The sequence below is a fragment of the Sphaeramia orbicularis genome, chromosome 19 (genome assembly GCF_902148855.1).
Source record: "Sphaeramia orbicularis chromosome 19, fSphaOr1.1, whole genome shotgun sequence".
Classification (NCBI taxonomy): Eukaryota; Metazoa; Chordata; class Actinopteri; order Kurtiformes; family Apogonidae; genus Sphaeramia; species Sphaeramia orbicularis.
In genome coordinates, this window is record NC_043975.1 from 32,092,503 (window position 1) to 32,120,415 (window position 27,913).

At 39.7% G+C, this 27,913-nt stretch overlaps 1 protein-coding gene across 1 annotated transcript; it reads left to right on the top strand.

Moving 5' to 3' along the window:
- The first annotated feature begins 144 nt into the window (after positions 1 to 144).
- ngfrb (nerve growth factor receptor b) lies at positions 145 to 27,845 on the top strand. The gene is made up of 6 exons (XM_030122345.1): positions 145 to 467; positions 6,585 to 6,726; positions 11,032 to 11,388; positions 21,891 to 22,116; positions 23,252 to 23,412; positions 24,846 to 27,845. Exons 1-6 carry the CDS (start codon positions 414 to 416, stop codon positions 25,187 to 25,189), a joined length of 1,284 nt encoding a protein of 427 aa, XP_029978205.1. The 5' UTR covers positions 145 to 413; the 3' UTR covers positions 25,190 to 27,845.
- The last annotated feature ends 68 nt before the right edge of the window (positions 27,846 to 27,913 follow it).

Below are 27,913 nucleotides of genomic sequence, written 5' to 3' on the forward strand. Positions count from 1 at the left end.
CAGTTGGTGTGTGCGCATGTGTTCGTGCGTGCCTGCGTGTGTGTGTGTGTGTGTGTGTGTGTGTGTGTGTGTGTAGTGGGCGTGGATACTTAGATGGCTTCTTCCCTGAAGCCGTGGAGCTCCTGTCATTCGAACTCAGTGCGGGACGTGCGCACCGACTCTGTGAGCCGATCATCCAATGGACCAGTCTTTACGCACGGATTGGATCTGTCTTCAGTCCGAGGCGCGCTGACTGACTTACGGCTGTGATACAGACTCCAAAGCGCACATTTGGAGAGTTTGTTTTCCCCGTGACATAAAACCAAAGCCTAGACGCACGGACGCAGCGATGACAGCCGAGTTTATTTCACTTCGAAATAACTGAGACCCGCATCCTATACTGCGCTGCATCCGGTCGTTGATCCTCTGGGAAGATGCAAAAGAGACCCAGGATGAATTCCGTTTTGATAACAGTGTTACTTGGAGTGGTGAGTAGACTGTTAAATAAACTTTGATCTAATTTATAACCTGCTGTCAGTGCTTTATGCTGCGCGTTAACACCTGAGCGCTCAGTTGCGCATCTGTAAAAATGACAAATCTGTGAAGAGTTTACATTATTTTGCAGATTTAATCTTTAATCCTTCATCAGAAACAGGACCCCGCCAACAAACAAACAAACAAACAAACAAACAAACAAACAAACAAACAAACACACAAACACACAAACAAACAAAAAGTTATGGCTTGGATCCATTAACATTTAATTTAAAGGCCGTGGTTTACACTCTATTTTACGCGTGTGGCCTCTTTTTGGTGTGTGTTTAAGGATTTGCTGCAGAAGTAAAGGCGTTAAATCTGTGTCTTTGCACCTGTCCCGTCTCCAGTCTGATAGGACAATGTAAAGCAGAGCGGATGTATACAGCAGCCATTCAGGGTGATACTCTATAGCTTTAGTAGCTGGATATGTAGTTCCACCCTTCTCAGTTACATGTGGCCCAACAGACAGCAGGACAATAACAATGTCGCAGTGGCCTCTGTGGAGGAGCTCACCATTTAACCACGTGTTAACAGATGAGGGGTTTTGGGAGGTATTTTTCTTCATGATTCTATGAATATAATGAAGATGGCACCAAATTAATCCATCCCATCAAGCATGAGATCTTGAGAGGATACAGCTCTGAAGGATATAATCTCCCTTTAAAATCTTTTGTTCTCTTGAGCCCATGCAGGTTTAAGAAATACTTTTTTTTTTTTGGTTTTGTTTGACAGGACATGATCAGGACTGCACACTGAAGCAGGCTTGTCATGGTCCTAGGTTTGGAACAGGCTGCATCACTGATACATGACAGCTGCTCCCACTGATGGGTATGCATCCTCTGCTGGCTCAGCGCATGCAATATTGATACAGCCTGAACCATCCCCCTCACTTTTCTTCTCCTGCTTCACCTCACACACACACATCACTCTGTATTTCGTTCCTTCTCCCTGTCAGTCTCTTGCTCTTACTTCATAACAGATGATTCAGCAGTGTTTGGGAAGGCATTAGCTCTAATGTCATTGCCACTAGTATTCCCCACAGCAGTTCAAGAACCATGTCTGGATGTAAATGAGACCTTATTGGAAGGCTGGTATAGTGGAACTCTAATGGCTTAACAAGTGCTGACGGCTGAGGTCCAGAGGTTAAGTGCCTCCTACTGAAAATTGACTGAGGCATTAGTAAGATTGGTTGGAGCTTTGAAGTTATGTGTCCAGATGCTTCTGCACATTTATTTGAGCATATGTGTGTTCCTGCCCATGTAAGTGTGCAATCAATCTGGTTCTAGCTTTGGCTTCAGGGAAACTGGCTGACTAAAGTTGAACAGTGCAAACCTGAAACTCTCATCTAAAACCAATTATAGGAAATGTGCGAGTCGAGCTACAACTTGCTAAGTGTTGCACATCCTTTCTGTCCAGTCATATTACCTTCTAATTCATCTGTATGCACAACTTTGCAGTCATTAGAGATGCACTTTCCAGTCTTTAAGATGTTATGGTGTTGCACCCACACCCCAAGCAAGAAGAAGAAGAAGGGTCAAAAATGAAAACTAGCCAAATGCTGGAAGTTGGAATCATTTCAAAGTGTCACTCAGACATTTCAGAACAGGTTTGTTCACATGTGGGTGTTGTTTATGCATGTGTGCAAATGCATGGGCGTGTACAGTTTATAAGGGGGTAGTTCAGGGAGAGAAGAAGGATTAGTGCATGTGGTGACAGTTTTCATTCATCTCAAATGGCTCGTTGCATAAGGTAGAGGGTGCACTGGGGCACAGGAGGGGAACTTTTCAACATGTTTATTACTGCTGGAATACATAAAAATCCAACTCCAAAATGTCAGTCTTTAAATGGTGATACAACCAATACAAAGGTGCTATGACTACTTATTTATTGTTATCTAATTTAATGTGATAAATAGTCGATGAAGGAAATATATTTGGTTCTGAATCTGACACTGAAAGTAAGGAAGGGGCAGGACTAGATAAGCCTTTGCTTCTGTCTGTCCCTTCTCAATATGTGTTTATGAGGTGATTCATATATACACTTATGTTAAATTTATTGTATTTTGTTACTTTTTCTGTGATTAATGACCACTGATGGGTGCGTATGTAATTGACTTCTTGTTTTTCTTGTTTTTTATAGTTCTTTTTTCTTTTTTACTTCAAAGTTTGAGACAAATAAACAAATAATAAATAAATAAATAAAGGTAGATATATAATTTTTTTTCCATTGCATTTTTATTACCCGTATGGTATTGCTATCATGTCTGTTTTACCTTGAAAACATCTCAGATCACATCTAGATTTTAGAATTTTCTCTTAAATATGCTTAAGACAATAAAAAAGTCGTTTCAGGCCTGTTATGTGAACCTATATTACCTTCAACTGATGCTAATTACAAAGAATTTCTAAATGCTTTGTAAAACATTCTTGTTTAAAGGGCAAACTGCAGATTTTTTAGATGTTATCAGGCACGTGTCATGTATTAATTCATGTCAGAAGTTTCCCCACAAGGCTTGTAGGTACCTTCTAGAACACAGACAACATAATTGAATACCAGAGACTTCAATGCGAATGGGCCGTGACACCGTCAAGGGTAAGAGAGAGGTGTGTGTGAGTTTTTGTAAGTGTGTGTGGGTCTGTGCATGCACACCTGCCCGCACATACACATACACACATGTGCCAGCTGACTCAGAGGTGCCTGGAGGGACATATGAAGTTTTCATGAACTCCCCTCTTTTGTCGGCAGCATTCCACACACACCTGAACCTCAACGCCCGACGATTTATGTCGAGAGTACCACCTTCATGCTAACACGCCCCCAATACACCCTCACCAAAACATACACTTAAAAACACTGTTAAGAAGTATTTAGGCATTTCCAAAAACACTCAGTGGGTAAAAAAATGTCAGTCAACAATATCCAAGTCACTCAGCAGAAAAATTGCTCTTGTTGCTCGAGAGTGAGGTCAAGAATCAGTGTTCTACTCTAAAATCCCTCCTCTTACTAGATGATGTAGGTAGAAACAGTTTTCTTTGTAGTCTGATATGAGTCAAAACACAGTAATGTCCCGTCAGAGAGCAAACTTTAACCATTTCATGTATGAATTACTGGAAACTTAGTCAAGATTTTTTTCCCCCCCTATTCCTATTTAGGCATGAAAAAAAAACAGTGTGATTGAAATTTTCTTCAATTAACTTATTTTTCATGGAGATACAAAAATGTCCACTCAGCTGGACACCATGTGTTTAATTTTTGAAGCAAAGAATGTAATATCAAAAAGTGATATTCTGTGAGAAAACTATGAAATAAAAACATTTTTAATGCTGCTAATCTGATGTTTTGTGTGATTTTAACATACTCTAATACAAGTTATTACTCTCTTCATGGAGATGATATGCAAAAAAAAAAACAAAAACAAAAAGAACACTCAAACATATTACTGCAGATCAGGTTTATCAAGAACCATAAAGTTATAGTAATGGTATGAATTGCAGTGTATGGGATGATGCATAAGTGTCCACTGTGTTGGCTGATATGCAACTAAAACAACAAAATTCATGGATATACAAGAGAACAGGTGTCGAATAACTGTCCACTGTAGTGACCACTATACATGAAAGGGTTAATTGATGGCCATTCCAACATTTATTTCAGTATAAAGTAGCTCCTTGTTTTGGATAATCCCTTATGGTCTGACTAAAACAAAAATAAATTTGAAAGTAAAAATATGGGTCATTTAGCAACACTAATCTGTCAAATTGTCTCTAAAATGTCCCGTCAGAGAGATATCGAATAGTGTGTTTTGACCCATATGCAATTTCTCCATCAGCTGTTACAACTGAACCTTGGAAATAGAAGTTTGAAAAAAAAAGCAACCACGTCATGTGTCTGGAAAGAATTAAAAACAGACTCTTTTCGTGTCTTCTTTGGGGCCAGTGGTCTCAGTGACTGACAGATTTTTTTTTTTTTTTTTTGCCAAGGTGTGCAGAAGATTAAAAGAACTGGTGTGAGAAGAACAGAATTAGCCTGATCCTGACGTAATGCAAAGGGCCTCGTAGACTCAAAGGTCTCACATAAATAAAGACATCAGCCACCATCCAGGTTCAGGCATGTCAGCTTTAGTGTGTGTGTGTGCGCGCACTTTTCCACTTGTATATAAAACGCATTGGTATACAAATTACTTATCCTGTCACTGATTACACTATGTAAATCAGTAGGTATGCACATGTGCAGAGAAGACATATCCCAGCTCTGCCTGGTTTCTAATATTTACTTAATGTTGGATTAGAATAAATATACATAGTATGTGTAGGGTCAAGTCAGGGTACAGATGGATGGTTCACATGGGTTTTGTAAAATCCAAGACCTGTAGTCGCAGGTCCAGGTTCAACCGAAGTATGAGTGTTCCTTTTTATTCAGTTAAGAATATTTTCAGTGGCGTGAAGCCCAAAAAAAGTCCTGCATAACATAGAAAACTGAAAAGGAAAGGTTTGCATAAGTATGGCATTTCAAGCAGCTGAAATCTGCATAGTCTTTTTTCTATCTTATAAATCATCTCACAATCTTTCCTGCAAGAGACTGACCCTTACGCTGGGAAAGGCTGGTTTGGTTGTTCTGAGATAAATCTAAAGAGACAGCAAGAAAAAAACAACTTCTTCCCCTGGGAACACTATTTATTTTGTCATCAGTTACTTCGACTTGTGAAATTCTAAGATAATGCACATGATAAATTTGTTGAAATGCATGGTGCTGATATTACTTTAACCCATAAAGACCCAAAGATACATGGTGACCAAACCCATCTACTGATTTGAAATATTTAATACCTGCTGATCCACTAATCCTATCATTCATTCATTCATTATCCTCCGCTTTATCCGGGGCCGGGTTGCAGGGGTAACAGTCTAAGCAGGGATGCCCAGACTTCCCTCTCCCCAGACACCTCCTCCAGCTCTTCCGGGGGGACCCTGCGGCGTTCCCAGGCCAGCCGAGAGACATAGTCTCTCCAGCGTGTCCTGGGTCTTCCCCGAGGTCTCCTCCCGGTGGGACATGCCCGGAACACCTCCCCAGGGAGGCGTCCAGGAGGCATCCGAAACAGATGCCCGAGCCACCTCAGCGGGCCCCTCTCGACGCGGAGGAGCAGCGGCTCTACTCCGAGCTCCTCCCTGGTGACTGAGCTCCTCACCCTATCCCTAAGGATACGCCTAGCCATCCAACGGAGGAAGCTCATTTCGACCGCTTGTATCTGGGATCTTGTCCTTTCGGTCATGGCCCAAAGTTCATGACCATAGGTGAGGGTAGGAACGTAGACTGACCGGTAAATCGAGAGCTTTGCCTCTCGGCTCAGCTCCTTCTTCACCACAACAGACTGGTACAGTGACTGCATCACTGCAGACGCTGCACCTATCCGTCTGTCAATCTCACCCTCCATCCTTCCCTCACTCGTGAACAAGACCCCAAGATAGTTAAACTCCTCCACTTGGGGCAAAGACTCCCCACCGACCCGGAACTAATCCTTTCAATGCATGTAAATAATTGGTGTAAAATACAGTTTGTCATCTTTTCATGGTCATCAGATATGACCCATTTGGACGTTCAGAGGCTCTGTAGTGAACATGGAAACACCGTCATCTTCTACAACACTGATTCACCAGTAAAACCCATGGAGTTGGATCAATGACAGTGGATGGAGACACTTGGTTTATGTTTGGTTAATGATATATTTTACTGAAAAAGTCGCTTTTTCTTCAGTATTCTCTGTTTTTGAAATAATATTCCTAAAATGTTGCCTCAGCATGATGATTAAAGTAAATGATCAGTACATTAAATATAGAAAAAAAAAAAAAACCTGATTTTCACTGAAAATGGTGGAAAATGGTGATAAATCACTCAAGACAGGTTAAATAGCAAGAAAAAATAATTTGGGAACTGACACAAAAGTAGCAGTGAGTCTTTATGGGTTAAGGCAAGAAACACGTACAGCAATTTTGGTTTACATTACAAATGGCACTAAATGTGAACACACCCTTGCTTCTCTCACTTTGTGTTGTCTCTCTGGTTACTGGCAGGTTGGGACCCTGGCCAATAAGGAATTATGTTTGTCGGGCAAGTATACGACCAGTGGGGAATGCTGCAAGCAGTGTCCACCCGGGGAAGGTGTCGACAAACCTTGTGGAGCCACACAGACCACCTGCACCCCCTGTGTTGACAGTGAGTAAGAATATAACACATGAAATAAAGGGAACACAAGACATGTCAACCACAAACACATCCGAACTTGTATTCACTGTCACTGAATGATTATAGACGACTACACAGTTCAAGATCCAAAATAGTGTTATGGGAAATTAATGCAGAGACTAAACTGGGACAAGATGGTGGTTTTTACTGATCTCATTTCAGTACCCCATAGTTGTTTTGTCAAACTTCTTTTAGACCAGAGGGGGTGTCCAATCCAGGTCCTCGAGATCTACTATCCTGCATGTTTTAGATGTTTCCCTCTTAAAGTACACCTGACAGTCATTATCAGGCTTTTGCAGAGCTTGATGAGAGGCTTATCATTTGAATCAGGTGTGTTGAAAGAGGGATACATCTCAAACATGCAGGATAGTAGCTTTCAAGGACCAGGATTGGACACCCCTTTTTTTAGATGTTCTTATCTAAGAAACACATGAAATAACTGCATAAAAGGCCTAAAATTCAACTTATATTAGGAGAATCATGAAAAATGTACTCATCTTTATTTTTTCTGAAAACCGTGCAATTACATTTTATTTGAACATTGTGTATAAAATTCATATTCTTATGATGTTTTTAATGTTTATATACCAAAAAAAAAACAATGTTTGAATCATTACAGCTGAGTACGTAGCTGTAACTTTGTAAAAAAAAACAAACAAACAAAAAAAAAACATCAGTGACATCAATACTTTGTCAACAATAGCATCAATATAGTTATGTGAAAAGTGAAACAACCATAAAAAGATGCTGTTTTAAGCCTAGCACTGACTTATTCAGCTGCATGTTTAGAAGTAAACTAACTCTGAGACTTAATCTGTGCTTCAGCATTGCTGCCCTCCTCGTGGCCCTGACCATGTAGGGAGAGACGCAGTGCTGGTCAGAAAGACTTTATGAGGGCAATGATATTGAGAGGATACAAGAGTGGGACCTTCTCCAAATGTGGTTGCAGAAAGAAAAAAAAGGCAATGGAAGACATTAAGCAAGTTGTTATGTCATTGTGATTAAGATGCCAAGCAGTGTATTAGTGATTTAGTAAACACTACTGAGAGCTCCAAAGGATATTTAAGGTCTGGGTATGTCTCTGTTTGAGCGCAGAGAAGAAGTCTGGGAGGTCAAAGGTCAGGCTGCAGGCGGAGGCTAGGGTTGGTCTATTGCTGCTTCTTACACTGTTCCCAGAGCTCTGGTAGTACAGCAACCAGGAAGTAGTAGTAAAACCTCAATGGGTCAGTGATGGACAGCAAACCATGGGAGAAGAAACATTGCAGTCAGGAAAAGAATCAGATTCAGGTCATGAGAGAAGTCAGAGAAGCAATGTGGACGTGAAGATGATTTATTTGTACTTCTGCAGGACTTCTCTGACTTCTCTTCTCTGTAATTATGTACAGTATGTGTAGGCAAATGTGTCCCAGATCAAAAGTCACATTTGTGAGGTTTATTCCTCATGAAAAACATTACACTCGATTCATCATTGTGCTTTTTTTCCCTGTATTTTTAGATGTCAGATTTTAAGATAGAATTATGTTCCGTAATGTTTTTGTGTGTGTGTGTGTGTGTGTGTGTGTGTGTGTGTGTGTGTGTGTGTGTGTGGAATTGCACTGTTATTGCACAATGTCAAGTGTTTCAGGGTGATAAATTTCAGTCTCAGGGATCTTGTTCTGCTCAGACATGAACAAACACACTGTCAGACTCTCAAAGCTGTCATAAAGCCAGGCTCTGCACTAACTCATGGAAAAACAAATGCAAAGTAGAAAGCACTCCATCAGACAGCATCACGATGCAGATATATAAAGAACATGACAAACCTATTGATTTTATCTGTACTGCAGGCTGATAAAGCTGAAGTGTGAGACTGCAGCAGCATTTTAATAACACGTATTAAAGCATCAGTCATCAGATTAGTTATTTATTTTACTCAATGACTTTTTATTTTCTTAGCAGTATCTCAAGTATGTGCTTGCAAATCGTCCGTATAGCAGCAGCGTTCAGGGTGCATTTTGTGCAGATGGCTGATTGGCTGGTGTGGCTGATGTGCTAAAAAGGAGGGCCAGTGAAAACACACGCAGACGGAGGCTGGATGAATGAACAGATAAGTGGAGATGAAACAGAGCAAGTACAGCTGGAATGGAGACAAGGAGAACTTCTGGGCCATCAGCTAATTGTTCATCCTCACACATGCCAACATGTACAAACATGTCGGGATAAACACTCATTTAATCACATGGGAACAGGAGCAGAAATCTTAAGATCCTCTTCACTAAAAATTTAACGTCCTCTTTAGAAACAGGCACACAAAGCGACACACACTCCAGCTTCCTCCCACGCATGCACCCAACACACACTCGTCTCACTACATGTGCAGTAGCTGGAGCGGATAAAGGCAGAGATCCTTTTATGGTTGCTGAAAACAAAGCAACGGATTGAATGTTAGACCAGAGGCAAAAGCACTGTTATGATATGATATGCTGAGCCAGGACTAGACCGTCTGTATCCACCTCCCTCTGCTTCTATCACCTCCCACCCCCTCCTCTCCTCTTCCCCATGCTGCAGGCTAGCGTTATTAATGTATTGACTTGCATTATTGATGCATGGCATTATGATAATGGCTCTGAGAGCACTCGTGTTGAGGTGGGGGATAGGGCTAGTCTGAGTGTGTGTCTGTTTAGAGAGGGACGTGTGTTCCAGCAGATAATGGGCAGAGTGGACAGCAACAGGCCAACATGCAAGGGAGGGACAGCAGAGAGGCATAATTAAACAATAATATAAAGTTTCACACCATCAGGGTAGGACTGAAATGCACTCAAGGATTCATGTTATTCTCAAATGTCAGTCTGTGCCTCCTTTAGTCTCTTCATCGGTCTCTGTCTCTCTTTCAGTATTTATCTGTCCACATCTCTCTTTTAATCTCAGTGTCATCAGAGCATTCACCGAGGTTGGTGGGCCAGTTACCCAGACTGAACATTTGATACGCTATGAGACACTGAGGCACAAAAAGTCTTCATAGAGAGTACATGCCAAAGGTCTATTGTTTGTTGCAACATAGTTTAGTTGTTAAGCCATTTGCAAGCCATTATCCAAAATTTCTTTTTTTGTCCCTCTTGGTTTCCGGCTTCTCAAATGTGAACATTTACTGTATGGTTGTGTTTTCTGGTTATATATTTCAAATCTTCCTGTTTCAGATTTTTGGACAAAAAAAAAACAAAACAGGGAATTTATAGAAGCCAGTGCAGTTGTGACCCTTTAACAGCCCTGATTTTGTAGTTGAGCCATAACAAGCCCATCAATCAATAATAAAAGTATTAGATTCAGTCCTAGTCTCAAAATAAAATGTGTGCCGTAAACAGTATTGTTGTCAATAGATTAGACATAATGATAGTAAAGCTGAGATAACAGTTCATTCTCCACATCTTTCTCTCTCTTGCACACACACAGACAGACAAGCTGCTCTTACAAATGGATTTGTTGCATAATTTAGTGTGTTTCCCAGTTCTGTATCTGGCCGAAATACAATTCCATAAAACAACATACTATACCCATTCTGTCCTTTGCAGTTATATTTGTCCTGTAACGTCTTAGGCAAACAATCCATATATGAAACATACTGTATGTGATTTATGTTACTGTTGGTTCGTCATTTTAAAGAATTAAAACTGACACGTGTCACTCATTTAGTGTATTGTTACTCATGTTATTGCAACTATGGAAAGACAAGTCCTGGTTTCTTCACTTTGATACAACAGATTGATGGACTGGACAGACTGGATACAAATGTCTAATTATTGCTAATTATCCCGCAGTTTCAGCTATGTAACTGACACAATGATTGATTGATTGACGATTACTGAGTGATTCCAACTGAAACTGCATTACTTACATTCAGACAGATGATACGCAGTAAACACCCTACAAGCTGAAAAAGTCAAATATACATAGTGTTTGATATGATACAGTGCTATTAAGAACTAAGTGCCACTCTTGGCTGACACCGACTGAAGACAAGTAGAGGATGAATATGAACAATTTTTCGGTTAACCTTTGGGATGTAGTCACAGAGAGAGCATTGCACAAATCAAGAACATTAGATAATGTCATAAAAAGTGGTCTTCAAATCTGTAAACAGAAAGAGAAGTCATTGGAAAGACAAAAAAGGCTCTGTAAACCACACACATTTGGCCTGAGGACGTTGACATAAAAAGACTGAAAGCAACTCAAAACCAGAGAAGCAACCATCTGACATATGAAAACTTCAAAGACCCTTTTCTTCTTTCTTTTTTCCAGGTGAAACCTTCTCAGAAAGGTTCAGTCACACAGAAAAATGCCAAAAATGCACACAATGCAAGGGTCTGCTCCGCATGGAGACGCCCTGCACCGACTCCAATGACGCCATCTGTGTGTGCAACTACGGCTACTACCTGGATCGAATCAAGGGGAAGTGTGTGTCCTGCACTAAATGTGCCGAAGGCTATGGCATGCTGTACAGCTGTGAGCTTGACCACGACACCATATGCGAGGAATGCACCGGGGACACGTACTCAGACCAGGAAAGCTCTCGAGAGCCCTGCATCCCCTGCACCACCTGTGATGATGAAGAGGTGTTACAAGCGTGCACGTCTATCACTGACACAGTCTGCCAAAGTAAGACCAATCACTCACAGGGGCTTTTTGTAATGTTTACTTCAAGCCCAAGTATTTACATGTACCAACTTAAGCCCTTGATAAACAGAATGTACTTGAAGATGTGTACAAGGTTCTGTTTACACTGAACATGGTGTCTTTTCTGAGTTTGTCATACATGTGAGGTCAGCTCTGACTCTCCAGTTTTCAGCTTTATCTGAACCTTCATAGAAATTAAAGCAGATGATGAAATGTATCTCACATAGACCTTTACAACAACATTGATGCTCAGGCACTCATAAATCCCCAAGTTGTTATTTTATATTTATGGTGTGTGCATGGATGATTCTCCTCACAAAGACATGTAGAGTTGTTTTTGTTTTTTATGTGTTTTGGTCTCATACAACAACAATCTCTCTAAATCATCAATTCTGACCCTAATGTGTGGTGGTGAATCTACCTGCAGACCCTTGAATTATTAAACTCTGACTGTGCTAGCAGAAGCATAAGTTTGTTTTCCTAAAATGCTTAAAAACATTTACCTACAAGAAAAGAAAGAAATATACTGCTCACAATGTGGTTTTGGAAATATCAGGAGTACTTAGGACTTAGCATTGACTTAAAAAAAAAAAGACATTTATGTTCAGTTTTACAATCTCCCTTCATTGAAATCACATATCCATCCACTGTACTGAGACGAGAGCGGGAATCTTAGAGTTAAAAAGTTGTAACTGGCAGTGAAGTGGCTCTACAATAATCAACTGCTATGTTCAAAATGTCTAAGATTTATGACTAGAAACTGCATGTAAAGACATAAAAAAGACATTCATTACTGTTGTCCTCAGTATTACAGAGAAAAAGTGAAATTCTTTCAACAAGACAGTTAATTCAGTTGTTCATAGAGTCGTGGTTTAGCTATAATGCAAATGGGCTCAGGCCGACCCTATCTAAACACTGGGCAGGCTTACTGTGAACTTTTGTGCACAGCCAGTAAAGTTGAGGGATGGGTTGCCTCTGCCAATGTCACAATGGAGAAGATTTATTTGAGTGCACATTCACTGTACAGACAGCTCTACACCCTGGACATCTACATTGTGAGGCTCATAGTCACATCATCTCAGTCTGACACTATACACATTGTTGGGACACTGAACTAAATGCCATGCCAAAACTTGTCACATTGTCTGTATGGACTCATCCCATCCAAAGACACAAAGACCAAAGTCTTTGTATGTATTGAGGGTTTAGAAGAAGGTCATATCTGTGAATTTCCTCTATTTCATTGAAACCCTGTGGGTATCACACTCCTAATCACAAATTCCTTATGACTGCAGTCAGTGCTCATTCCGATGACCTGATGCCTTGCAGATTAAATCAACGCTTTTGTGAGTTGACAATAAAAGGAGACTGTTGATCAGCTATGCAGCCAGTTGGGGCAGCGGTTTGAAGGGTGCTGTTATCACAGTGCTGAAGACAGAGTGAGTCTCAAACTAAAGGGAATCTTTTGTGCCTCTCCCATGATCCCATTTGGCCTGGAAGGGCTTTCAGTTTAGCCTTTGGGGTTTCCTACAGAAGCTAATGACTAAAACAGATACTGAATCTGATGTAGATTTGTCCTTTGCATACGTTGCACTACTTGGTAGTCACACAGTTGGTCATCATTAGACATAGTTTCAGCCAGATCATCTATCGTTACACAATATGCTAATTCACTGCATGAAGAAATAACAATTTAGCTGTTGTACAGTGTGATAAAATTGGTGCTTTAGAAAATCTTATGATGTGTGTGATGTTTTCTTTTTTCTTCTATATGTTGCATAATCTGTATAATCACGAGTAGATTTATTTTAATCATACTGGAGTAGAATTTCCAAATATTGAGTAACAGCGGTCTTCACAGAGATTATGATGTAATATAAACACAACTGCCTGGTTTTATAAGAATACGGGAAAATACCACAAATGCACAATTATTTGATAAACAGAAGTAGGCACAACATGTATTGATGTCATTCTACCAAATGGTCCTGCAGCTTCCATTGAGGATGATGCTTTAATGCAACTTGAATCAACTTGTATCCTTAGAGAGAAGGGCACACGAATGATTCATGATGATGAAAATCAAGATAAAAGAAGCCAGAACTCAAACCTTAAAACATCCTTTAGATAACCAACACTGTATATGTCATGATGAATGTGACTTTGCTGTATTTCCAGCCATGATGGCCCATAGCCTACTGTTTATGGGCTTCATCATCATATGTTATTCCCCCTGTAACCCAATCATGTGCTCTTTATTTCTGATTTAATCATTTTACTAAAGCTCAAGTGTTATCAGTATTTACAAATCTGTAGCGCTGCCAGACGTCCATGTCCATTAGTGTTGTGGAGCCAGGCGACGCAGGCCTGAAGGCTAAACAGTGAGGAGGGTGGAGGGAAAGAACACGCAGAAGGCCACTGCCCGTGTAAAGACAAGTTGTAACTTGAGACATCAGAGACATAGTTTAACTCAAGGTAGATGGACAAGAACATCTCATTGAATAGACTTTAGGCCATATTTACAAAGAAAGATAGATTTACTGTTGTTACCAGTTGGATTATGTTTGACAGTGGACCTGGAGTGAACATTCCCTTGTGAATGTTTAACATCCCTTTATGTGGATACATGCTCAGCTGATACGTGGAGTGAAAATCCAATTTCCTTTCACACCACCAACCGGACTAGTGGTGTGTTATTAGTTTTATGAGGGGAAAGTCTGACTCTCTTCATCACTCTATGAAGGTAGAACATGTTAATATGGGCCAGATTCTGTCAGGCTAGACCCACAGAGTTGACGGTTTAAGGCCAAGATGCTTATCTAAAGAAGTGTGATATGACTTCCACTCTTATGTAGGCCGCCAAGCAAGGCCAAAGGTTGAAGGTCATGGGAAGCTTGTACATGGAGGGGGTCTTTGGAGAAGGATCAAGCAGTATAAGTTTCCCCTGGGGATGTTCACTGAGCAACATGGCATAATCCTCACAATCCTTTCACGGGTCATAACAACATTGAGGCGAGGGACATTGATTAAAACTCTCATTATTAGCCAGTTCTTGAAAGTGATGCCTATTGTGTTATCAATAGATGGAGGTGTAACTGACCCTTATTGTAGAGGGAGAGCTTTGGGATTGGGTTTGACATTTGCATGTAATATGGCTAATAAGATGATTGATAATGATGGTAATGAAGTTTTTACGTGAAGCGATTGTGGAAGTGCAATACTGTTAATGACCAAAAAAGAAACAGACTCAAAAAAGGCTGGTTCCAATGGGTTTTCATTGAAGTGCTTTTTTTCCCAAGTTGTTCTGGTTTGTTTGCTTTTATGCATGCTCTGGTATGTGTAATGGTGACATGTTAATTTCCTGACAGTCAACCCTACTGTAGTTCTGGCTAAGATGCTACACTGAAGATGACTTTCAAATAATTTTGTTAAGCAAATGTTTAATGAAGTGTAACATTGCACCATATCAGTGTTTTAGAAGTAACATTTGCTCAAGTATCACCCCTTGTATTTCCCTACCCCTTAATCCATAAATGTTCATTTGAAGCTCTAAAAAGCCAAATGCTAAACATGGTACTTCAAAACTGTAGTCCATACACCACATCACAGCGGCTAGATCCACTTTTTTTTCTAAGAGTCCTTGGTTGAGCCAAGACAGAGATTGCTTCACAAACTCATTATCAGTAGGAGTGGCCAGCCATGCTAACACACTGTGACAGGGCCTTTTCATGCTATGCTTAAACCTGAATGAGCAATGCTTAAGTTTGACGGAGTACTGTAGTCCCTGCCTGTTCTTATCAGCCTGAGGTATTGGCCATGAGCCCTCAGTTAAAGGCTCTCACCTTGTTCTTCCTGGTTTGGCTACACATATGTGGGCTGACCTACGGTGTATAGAGGTTCCTGATTCAATGTCAGCAGAAGCAAAAGGTTGAGGTTTGAGTCACGCATGAAATTGGGATATAATCACACACATCCATGCACAAACAGAAGTTAAAGGATTACTCTGGGGTGATGTGAAAACACACACAGGCAGTACATGCAGATGGCTTAGATGCTCCTGCTCTTACAAACAGATTGAGATCAATAAGATGATTTATTGAACACTGCAGATGTAGAGACAGCATATAGAAGGATGAAGGTCAGTTGGGTGTGGTTAAAGGAGGAGGGGAGAGTGATTTGGCCAAGTGCATTTGGTTATTGAATTGATAGGTAAGTAGAGGGGGGGAGTCGTTTCCTTCCTGAGTTTGGCTGACCTTAACGATCGAAGGGCTGCCCTCCAGAAATCAGAAAGCAAAATCTGCTAACCAGACCCACGCACACCACTCACAGCCTGACAACGTCAACTAAATCAAGATCGAAAGACAGAGGGAAGGAAATGAGGACTGGATAGAAAGAGAAAGGAGGAGAGAGAAAGTCATGAATGAGGGGGAGGGTTTTGGTTTTTGCTGGCGAATGGTGCACGTGCACTGCCAGCCAGCATTTGACAGGCATATAAAGAGAAGGAGATTAATGGGGAAAACAATAAAGGGCAAAATGCCATCAACATTCCTGATTTCTTCTTGCATTCCTGCGTTACCACATTAATAAATGTGAAGTGTCTGCAAGCTGAGTCCAACTAAACAATTAGCTGTCTTTGTATCACACAGGCCCTCATTGTGTGGCCTTAGATTGTTCTCTGTACATCTACTGACTTGTATCTCAACCGACTCGGGCTCTATGGCCACAGCTGACCTTCTCTTTTTAACCCTTTTGCTCCCTGCTGCACATAGTACACGCATTGTCATAATGAGTGAGGTTCTGAAGTTGTATGTTTCTACTTTTCTTGCTGCCAGCCATGAATTGTCCCCTTGTGGAGATGATTCAACCTCCTGAAGTTGCTCGCCATTCAAGGGGAATTTGCCCCTCAACATTCCAGATGAAATTTTTAGGAGGTGATTTGGCACGAATGAGCCTCTCCAGTCCAAGGGTGACCACAACACTTGTGCTTTTGCTCGTGCCGCTCATTAACTGCCAGAAGTTCACCTCAGGGAGTCAAGGTTTTGTTCTCATGAGGATTTATGTCTGGAGAGGTGTGCCTCTGCCAAGTTAAACCACTTTTTCAGCAACAGTTAGCTTTTTATCTGCAGCAACTGCCTTGAATTGATTTATTGTACTGTTTAATGAATAGGAAATTTGGGGGAATTTTGGATGGTGTGGCTCATTTGGTGCAATATTTCTGTTTCTGTTTCAAGAAAACTTAAATTTTCAATCATTTCTGTAGTTAAGATGCAGAAAGTGAACATGCAGGCAGATTTTAGTCTTACATAACAGCAAGAGGCATTAAACAAGAAGAATTTAGTAGTTTTAGTTTATTCATTTTGACTCAAGCATGAATTAAAGAATGAGGTAGAAATGAAGAAGCAAGAAAAACATCATCATAAATTAATTCAAAAATAGAAAAGAATGACAGCACTACGGGATGGAAGAAGAATAAATTGAGAGCTGCAGAAAAGAACCAGATGAAGAAAGCCTGAAAGAGCAGCAAGAAGGAACAGATGCTGAGAATGTGTCCTGGTCGATAAAAGCGATGGAGTTACTCCTCTGCATTCTCAGGTTTCTCTGGTTGACCTCTACGAGTGCTGATCACATTCTGCCGCAGAGCAGTCACACACATACGATCACACACACTCTCACACACAAACATAGGCACAGACGTGCGGACACATGCTCCCCATACAAAGTCACAAACAGGAAGACGGGTGTGTTCGGTGTAGAGAGTGTGGGCTTAAAAATTAGATAGGTCATGTAAGGTAGGCATAGAGCCAGTGGCCTCAAGGAGAATAGAAAGATGCGCAAGAAGGAGGAGATGTTGAAATAAAATAAATTTCAAACGTCATAAACAAAGCAGCAGAAAAGGGTTGGCACCATTCATCAATAATTGCCATAATCCCCGTACTTGTACTTGTTGTAACAACATATCGCTATAAAATTTTCCCTCACATTGAATTTTATCTTTTGGGCAGGTCCTGGCAGTAGCTGTGGCTGTGCTCAGGTGTAATGACATATAATAAAAAAACAACACTTGCTTGAGTTGGAAACCTCTCCTGTCCTTTGTGTTGAAATTAAAAGTTAGTATTAAAGCAGCAACACCTGTTTGCAAGAGTCTGCAAAAGGTTGGAATGATGACTCAGGTGTGGCTTCTGCAGTTTACCGCACTCATAAACACACACACTGAGACTGAATACATACACACTCATACCACACAGGGAGTGAAACCTACCTTCTTTAAAGTATTAGAAAGTATATGTGCAGATCTCTAGTAATGAGTTAATCATTAACCGACAAAGTCAAGAGGAAAGTTCCAGTAATTCCACTAGAAGACAAATGATGGCCAACGATAATTATATTAAATGGTTTGTTGACAAGAGTTACAGCTGGTTACACCTATAAGTACAGGTTGATGGAAAAGGAAATAGAAGTGAGCAAAGGTATAGATGGCAGTAACATGTGCAGACAGAAGACTGACAGATGAAATTATGGTGAGGGGGCATGTGGGCTGGACAAAGAAGATCTCTGTCAATGAACGGTATCTGGTTTCTAGTTTGTGTGTGTATTGCGGGGGCAAGTACAGCCCAGAAGGGTGAGACAGACAAGTCATGGTGGTGATGGTGCTGATGGTCATGTGTGCAGTTATCCAAGAAAAGGGTGCATTTTTAGAAGCTGAAGTGGGTAATAATGGGGTTTTCTTTTCCCATTTTATTCAATGATGTTTACCACAGAAGTGTGCATCACTCAGCATCATAAAGAATGTTTACAATAAAAAGGAAGAAAAAGAAAAACTAGGTTGCTCTCCTCGTCTTACATTTGATTTTATCTTTATACATTGAGTACATTCAGTTGTTTCTCTCATTGTTCAACATACATCCCTCGCTTTCCATAGTCTGACCCAGAGCAGACCACAGTTATATCAGAATCTAACAGAGTAAACTCATTAACTTACCCCATCTTAACAAAACAGAGTCTGAAGACAACCGAGATTTGAAAGCAGTGTGCCATTCACAGGCAATGAATCAACGCTGTACAACAATAATGTTCAAAAGTCAACTTAAACTGTACATTCACAATCCGGTCATATGTAGGACAGAAGCCACGTTCCACAACAGCATCTACCGTTGATGCAAGCAGATCATAACTTGCTCCGACTGCTCTGAAATCTGAAGTTGAACGCCTTCCAACATCGACATGTTTGTGGCAGAATATATTGTATGCTTAAATGTTCACATACAGGTCTCCCAGTTTCTCTGATCAGTCTAAAGTCCATTTTAAATTAGTCTAAACTATATGAAAACTTAATGAAGCCTTTATATGTTAAAATGTAATAATCATTCATGAAGATGCACAGGGAAATATCTTATTTCTATACATACAGTCGTGGAAAAAATTATTAGACCATCAAAAGTCATCAGAAACAATGGTTATGCAATCAGGTACTAACTCCTGTGTGTATCATGTGACTAAGACAGACAGAAAAAAAAACATGGAATGCCTAAAAGCACTGTTTTTGACAGTACAATGCCATAGCTATTCATGTAAGAGCTAAAGTGTTTTTGGTTATTATCAAGAAAACATGGAAAATGGCTGGATATCAGCTCTGAAATTAAACTGTTATGAGCTATTTTTGTTGTTATCATTATACTTGTCCAAACAAATGTACATTTAGTTGTACCAGGCATTAAAATGAACATGAAACTGAAGAAAACAAGGGTGGTCTAATCATTTTTTCCTGTGACTGTATAAATATATATAAAATTCATTACTGATTTGTTGATCTATTACTAGAAGACACCTATTTCTATTTGTTTCGCTATATGTAATCGGAAAACTGTAAAAAAAAAAAAAAAAAAACACCACTAGATTAAATTTAATGCAGAAGTCATGACTTTGGCTTAAGTTACTATTATCATCATCTGAATATACTTTTCATGGGTACAGTTTGTGGCGACTTTATCCACCTCTGATCAGAAGATGATTTGTTTTTGTGTTTCTTACAAATGTAATTCACAGATAACAGCATCATTAGAATAAGTTCATTTTCAATCATCTGACTTTGAATTTGACTGGATAACAGACGCAGGTGTGAATACTGTTTCCACATGTCAAATAAAGCCGGCACAGGGAAGCAGATAACTCTGCAGTGAACATCTCTCCTCTCAGGGTTTGGGGCAATATGACACCACCATCATCATAAGACAGAGTATTTTTAGTAATGCTCAAAAAATCAATGACTTTAAAGGTTGAAGATGAAGAATGATGGGCTTCCAGGATAATAACTCCATTCAGTGCACAGTATAGCATTTGTTTTACAGAGAGTGTCATGAAGTACTTGTGACAAAATTCCTTCACCTAAAAGCCCCAAGTACATCCATCTACATAAGCTCTCATTAAAAATATTTTCACCTCATTAGTGTAAAATGGATGTCTCGCACTCTGTGGCTCTCCTGAGGTATTTAGAGCCCTTGGAAGCCAACAGGATGATTTCCTGTTGATGATGTGAGTAACTGTAAGTAAGTGACAGGCGAGGATAGGTTTCCACATCCGCGGTGAGGAGTGAACATGTCCGTTTAGCGTTAATGGTCGGGGAAAGTGGGCTGGACTAGATGGACAAAGTTGCTTTTAGTCTTGTTAATGGCTCCCTGGAGAGGAGGGAAATGACCAAGTGATGTGGGATGGTGGGATGTGTGTCATCTGTGTGTGTGCATTAGTGACTGTTTTATGTGTTTGCAACATTCATGCTTATACTGGCTCTACAGCAAAGACAAAAAAACAGTGTTGTGCTTAAAGAATGGAATCTCTCGGGTAGAGCTGGCAACAAAGTCTGCAAGCATCTGGGGGATATGATGTAGAATTTAGCCACTCAGGAGACAGATATTGGTATCCTCATAGTATAATTGCCTAAGTCATTTTTTTGTTTTACAAAAAATGAAGTAGCAAAAGGAAGGAAAGGAAAGTTACACAGATATCCCAATTTGGCCAGAAATATGATGAAGGCAATTATGCTACAAGGCTAGTGATATATGCTTCAGGAGACTAAAAAAGACCTTCAATAAAATTTGATATGACAAAAAAAGGTTCCAGTTGTGTCGACTCTAATACTGAATTTGGTAAACTTAGGAAGCTGCAGTCCTAATCTAATAGTACCCTTTGTTTAATACTACTGCTGCATTAAAAGAGCACAAGAGAGGCTTTTAAGAATCTTTTGACACAATTCTGCCCCAAGTCCTCTACATGTCTACTTATATATCCATCAATCACTTACACATTAGAAACAAAAATTAATCAATACGTGGTATTCACATATATTACATATTGTATTAAAGGGGCCATATTTTGCTAAACCCACTTTTATTAGTCTTTGGTACATTCATTTGTGTATTTGGACCCTAATAGTTCAAAAAGTTTGAATCTGAACCCTCCAGGTGCTGCAAAGTTATCTTTACATTCATTTTGACAAAAATCGAGTGGATCTCTATAACCTGTTTCATTTCCTTCTTAATTTGTTTTTGTTTCTCAGCAGCAGCGGTTGTAGTCCATAGTGAAAATATGTCCAAACTTCAAGCCGATTACCTAAAATGTTCAGTTGTTGGTTGAACGGGACAGAGCAGCACAGCCAACAGCCTGGAGGGGGTGGGGTGTGAAGTGGTTCATTTGCATTTAAAGGGCCAGCGCTCAAAACGACCTTTCTGGTGTCATTACTCAGAAATGAATTGAAGATTGACCTGTGGAGTTGAATTAATGAAGAATTCAGACCCAAGCATAGCATTTACAGTTTATGTAGACCACAGGAAACTGTTTAAAATGCATAATTCCATTTAAAAAGCTAAATATCCCTCCTTTAACAATGTTGCTGCATTAGAGGATCACAAGAGAGGCTTTTAAGCATCTGTTGGACACAACTGAGCCTAAGTCTTCTACGTGTCGACATATACATCAATCATTTACACATTAGAAACAAAAAATAATAGATACGTGGTATTCGCATATATTACATATTGGGTTAAAGCACTTTGGCAGCAGGCTGGTACAGTGGAAAGCATTGTCGCTTGATAGCAAGATCAATCCAACACCAGGAACTTTTCTGTGTGGAGTTTGCATGTTCTCCCCATGTTTGCATGGGTTCTCTCTGGGTACTCTGGCTTCCTCCCACCATCCAAAGACATGCACTAGTAGGTTAATTGGTTAACCTAAATTGCCCATAGGTGTGAATGTGAGAGTGATTGGTTGTTTGTCTCTATATATCCAGGTCATTATTGAAAATGAGAATCAGTTCTCAACTAACTTACCTGGTTAAGTGAAGGTTAAAAAAATTGGCCAGAAATAGAAACAATTTTGCAAAGATTTTATAACTGAAATATAGAAATACTGTGTCACTGTTGTGTTGGCCTTTTCTGATGGTTTTACATATTCAGAAAACTCATACAATCCTTTTCCTCAAATGTTCCTCACAGCTCCTCCCTTAGCGTCTACTGTACCTTTTGTGACTTCCTCCATACCCATGGATGATTTCTCAGATGACACCCCTCCAGAACCACCTACAGACGGCACAACAACCACAACGGATGGCGACACCAGAGAACCAATTTACCAAGGTCTGAACGACAAACTTATCCCCATCTACTGCTCCATCCTGGCAGCTGTCGTGGTCGGTTTAGTGGCCTTCATCATCTTTAAGAGGTAAGGATGGAGAAGAGGTCAAGTAAAAAGATATATTGAAAGGAAACACACCAGTAGGATCCTCTGATCTGTACGATTTCAGTCATGTGCTCTTTATCAAGTTCTGTTTGCAGAATCAGCGTATACTCAGTGGAATAACAAGTGTTGTCGAAAATAGGAAATCTAAGGTGGCAAAGTTCCTCTGACCTGGTTCCCAAGTTTTTTAGTTACAAAATACAGTATGGGCAGCTTAACTAAAGATATTTAGACTAAAGAGGGCAAGATACTAATCTGTAGTTGCAAACATGTCAGTGCCTTTGGGTCTTTGAGGGGAACCAGAGGCTGATCTGTATGAACGGAATCCTATGGGAGAAGTGACTCCATTCTGTGAATACACTACTATTTTGTGCAAACTGTTAATTCCATAACAATCAGATGTCCTCTGTGATGAACTGCAACATCTTCTTCTTCATAGACTAGCAAATTACACCACCACCTTCTAAGAACTAACATTTTAAAATAATATAAAATAATCCTTTTGTGAGAGAAATGAGGTGTTACTACAGATAAGGTCCATTGATGGCAGCTCTAGTTTGTCATGTAGTCGAACCATGGACCAAAAACACAATTTTTACATATTTTTTCTTCTTTATTGTCAATATCAAAAGTAAAACTCACCTCTCTCAGCAAACATGTAACAATTTTTTTCTGTTACAGCAACAAAATCCATTCCGCTGAACCCCAACTGTTGTAATCATTGGGAGAATGTTACTGATACGATTGGTTTTCAGTGACTTTTCAGTGATTTAAATCTTTTGCCTTTAGTCTAAACATCTTTGGCTTAATTCACTGTTTTGTTTTGTTTTTGTTTTTTTTTTTTAGCACACACTTAAATCCTTTATTTGAGAGATGTTTGGTTGTGAAAGTGTTTACCACAGACATTACAGATTAGTTATGAAAATAAACACTTCATGCAGGTTTATTACTATTATTATTTGTCTGTGAGGTTGTAAAGGTTAATTAGAGGTTGTTTTCATCCAAGAAAAATGACTTGAACAGAAGATTCCTACAATTATGCCCCATATTATCATTGCGGATTTCCGGCTGTTTTCTTAGGCGATGAGGCTCATTTGTCTCCTTGTCTGGTTCATTTCAGGTGGAACAGCTGTAAGCAGAACAAACAAGGGGCCAACAACTGCACGGCCAACCAGAACCAGACACCATCACCTGAGGGCGAGAAGCTGCACAGCGACAGCGGCATTTCTGTGGACAGTCAAAGTCTTCAGGAACAGCAGGGCCAGACTCAGGCACAGACAGGTAACACTGATACACACCTGTAACGATATCTACACACAAGACACTCCTTCTATAACAAGAGAGGCACTAGTTCTCATTTATCAAACTATTGTTCTTAAATCGGGCGTGGGCGCATGTCATCACTTAAGTCAGTGTTTATCTGAAGCTAAATCCATCTGCTAATGCACAGATGTCAAACATGAGGCCCGCGGGCCAAAAGCGGCCTGCCAAAGGATCCAGTCTAAGGGCGGGGGGAGGAATTTGTGAAATGCAAAAATTACACTGAAGATATTAATAATCAAGGATGGCAAATCATTTTAGTTCAGGTTCCGCATACAGACCAATTTGATCTAAAGTGGATCAGACCAGTAAAATACTGTCATAACAATCTATAAATAATGAAAACTGCAAATTTTCCTCTTTCTTTCAGTATAAAAAAAGGAAAATTACATGAAAATGTTTACATTTAGAAATTATCCTTTCACAAAAAATTTGAATAATCTGAAGAAATATGAACAACCTGAGGAGAAGTCAGCGCAATTTTACCAATATTCTGCCTGTTAGTAAACGTTTTGTGTAATAGTAAGTTGTAATTTACATGTGTAAATGATAAACAGAGACATAATATTGTTGAAATTGCACTACATACATTTCTTAACACAATTCAGGTTGTTCATGTTATTCACATTTTAATTAAACTTTGTAGACATAAACAGTATTATAATGTAATTTTACTTTTTTTTCTGCTGTTATTATTTTACTGGTTCAGCCCACTTCAGGTCATATTGGGCTGAATGTGGCCCCTTAACTAAAATGAGTTTGACATCCCTGTGCTAATGGAATTTTCTCCTCTTTTCCTTTTTCCACAAATACATTTAACGTCACAAATAGGAAACCTGAATTTTGTGTTGCTCTTGAGTTTAATCATACACTGCACCCTAAAACTGTCCCATCACATTAATCAATAGAGAAGAATTTTCCCTCAGGAATAAGACAATTACTGGCTTCACCAACTTTACCTTCAGAGGAACCTTTCAAAGCTACTGTAGCAAATCACTAAACAAGGATTACAACACTGACAGAGTTGCAACATGTGGTTTTTGGCAGCACATGCTCCTGACAAACCAGTTCTGGAGAATTTAAGACCTTGAAAACCACATGTTTGCCCAGTGGATTGTAATGAAAGAAAACAATGTAGTGCGAGGAAAAGAAAACAATAATTACCCAGTTTTGTCCAGGTTTACATATTTTTCCATACTGATTCTTTCATCAGTCTGCTCATTTATCCAGTGATTTATGCAGTTAGTCCAAATTGTAGATGCTGTAGGAAAAGTACATGTTTACAGCCACAGTGAAAGATCAGGAACAGGATGTAGGTCACATGAGGAAGTCATGAGGTGACTGTAAATAATATACTACACATGTAAATGCCATGAATATTTTTCCTTCTGCAGTTGTCACCATGGATGAAGAGCCTTGTTTGCTCCTTCCTCTTCACACCAGAGAGAAAGTAGAGAAGCTACTGTTCAGAGGAAATGAAGGAGACAACTGCAACCACATGGACGACAGTGACTGGTGCAACCTGGCAGGCCTCCTAGGATACGAGGAAGAGCGGATTGCAACTTTCCGGCAAGAGGAGCATCCTGTTCGTGCACTCCTATCTGACTGGGCGAGCAAGGACTGTGCCAGCATTGACACACTGTGCACAGCGCTGCGCAAGATCAACCGTGAAGACATCGCCCAGAGTCTGGTGCTCAGCCCCAATACTGCAAAGCCAACTGCCACATCTGTAGTGTGATATACATTCAGTGATATCTGCACCTGAACCTTAACCTTCGTATTAATCCATGGCCTCCCTCATTCCAAAATTCTCAGACCACTTATCAAGCCAGCGCTGAAGGTGATGATCAGTTCCAGTTCAAGCATTTTATTTTATAAGAACAGGAACATACAAGAAACCAGAAAATTTTCAACCAATATCAACGCAGTTCACTCGAAAGAAACCAAATGTTTTGCTTTCAAGAAGTGCTTGTGATTCATTTTCTCATCTATCTCTGCTATAAAATCGTCCCATTTTCAGCCTGGATGTCAACCTGCCTTTTCACATGCCTTAAAATCCAACAATGTTATGACCTAAGTACATGTGGAGCGACAGTTGGTCTTGAACTAATGTTCTAGTGGATACCTGCCTCTTTCATTTCTACACCCCTGCTTCATAACTGTCATTCTTAAACTTGCTTAGACTTTGCTGCCCTTATTTATAGCATTTATACGCCAGTGTTGTACTTCTAAATGTCACTTTTCAAATCTATGCTACCAAAGAGGAGTGAATGTCTCCACGCCATACTCGACAAGCAACATTATTCACATGCCACGTGAACCTTTTTGAGGGTGACAAGTGGCTTGTGTCTGTAACTGTTACCGGAGGAGGCATGCATGCCACAGAGTATCTGGATCTTTGCAAATATGACAGCCTGAGATGAGACGTTTGCTTGGACTTGTTCGAACTCAGCCATTCAGTCCTATTCTAAAACACGAACATTAGATTTAAGACGCTGAACTGCAGGACATGTGGGAGTAAACTCCACTTTAGCTTGGTCTTAAGTGATGTCCGCAGACTTTTTCCTTTTTCCAACAAGTGCTCTAAACCTGCTGGCTGGACTAAGGGGCCAACTAGGTGGTCTGTGGGGCAGGTTGTTGACCGATGGAACATGACTCCATTCTGTTCTCAGGCCTATCTGCATAACACAGGAGCTCCCACACTGATTCTCTCATAGTGACCCAGAAAAGGACGGATGTGGAATTTACTTCCCTCAGTAGCGAACATGTATACTCTATGTACATAGGTAGACAAGTGCACATACCAAATAAACTCATGTACTGTACATACAAACACAGACCTACAGTATGTAACCATTCATGCATGTACTATACAAACATACCACACATGCATACGCACACAGAGATCGTGTATACATTAACACTCTGGTTCTTCCAGAAAACTTAAGAAACTGCCATAAACATAGGGGACCATGTACTGTTTAATATTATTAGTAGTAGTCAGTATAAGGTGACTCTGAGTCTAAAAAGTATGCCTAACATTATATGATTTGCAGTGTTAGTTATAGATGGTGAAATACTATCTCATCAGTAAACAGCATGCAGAAACTAGCAGCTCCAAGAAAAACACACTCATATACACAATGATCACAATATAAAACAAAACAAAAAAATAATCTAGGATTTTGTATTGTTTTTGTTTATTTTCCTCAGGGTATCTAGTAGTAACACAATCAACAGTTACTACATCAACACTACACTTGGAATTGTAGCTTCAATAACTATAACGGAGCAATCTATAGGAGACACTGTGTTTATCCAGAGCACTAATTCTTGCGACTGACAATCCGTCAAACAGATGAATAAGAGAGGGAAATGGGCCAGCTAGAAAAAAAAAAAAAGAAAGCGGTGTCTTGTTTCCTCATTGTTTGCAACAATGACCTCTGAATGAAAGGCAAGTCAGTGGAGACACAAGTCAAAGGATGTGGGATGGATTCAGACCAAAGGAAAGCGGAAAAGAGTGGATCTGAAATGTTAAGTTTTAGATTACTTCAGTGTAAAGCTGAAACCCAGGAAATTACATCTGCATTAATCAGCTTGTTTAAGTGTAAGCATGCCTTGCTCTCCTCATGGCAGTATATGTTCCTTTTGTTGATATTATCCCACTGTCTTTTTTTTCTTAGACATTATTTGAAGGAACAGATAATCTGTGATGTCAAACTGACCTGTATAGCCAGTCTGTGTTCAGATCCATTTTTACTAACCACTAGTGTACTGAGCTTTATGCAGTAGTTTTACTTTAAATGAAGGTACTCTTACTTTACTCTCTAAGGGTTATTGTATTTGAAATCCAGAGTAATAACTGTAAATGGTGTTATATTTCTATTTTATTGCCATAGATTGTAGCACTTAAATGTGTCTGTCTGTCTTGCATCGTAAGTGCCTGGGAAGTGTGTCAGGTATCTATTGATGTTGTACATTTATGTTTTTAGCTCCTTTTGTAATATATTTCCTTAGTTTTATTATTGTTTTGTAAATAATTTCATTTTCTATGTTATTTTTAGTTAAAGCCTGGAAGGCGTACGTACTGTACAATATCTTTGTGAAAGGGACTTTGTTACAATATTAATGCTGTCCTGGTTTAATACGGCAAGAAGGGCAAATGGGAAGAGGTGCCTTTGTGAGGCAATTAACAAATGATCCACCTCAGTGTCAGGTATTATGATTTACTGTGTCATTTAGAGGACTGGACATAAGTAGAGAATACCTGTATTGCCCGAGCACTGTAAGTCAACCTCTTTGCTGTACTGAATGAAAAGCATCCCACACACTTTTACAGCATCTACATATTATATATACCACGTAGTATTCACGCATTATCTTTCACATACATACAAAACATAATGTTCATACATAGTTACTAATTTTTCACCCAAAAAAAATTAGCAAATTAAATTGAGTA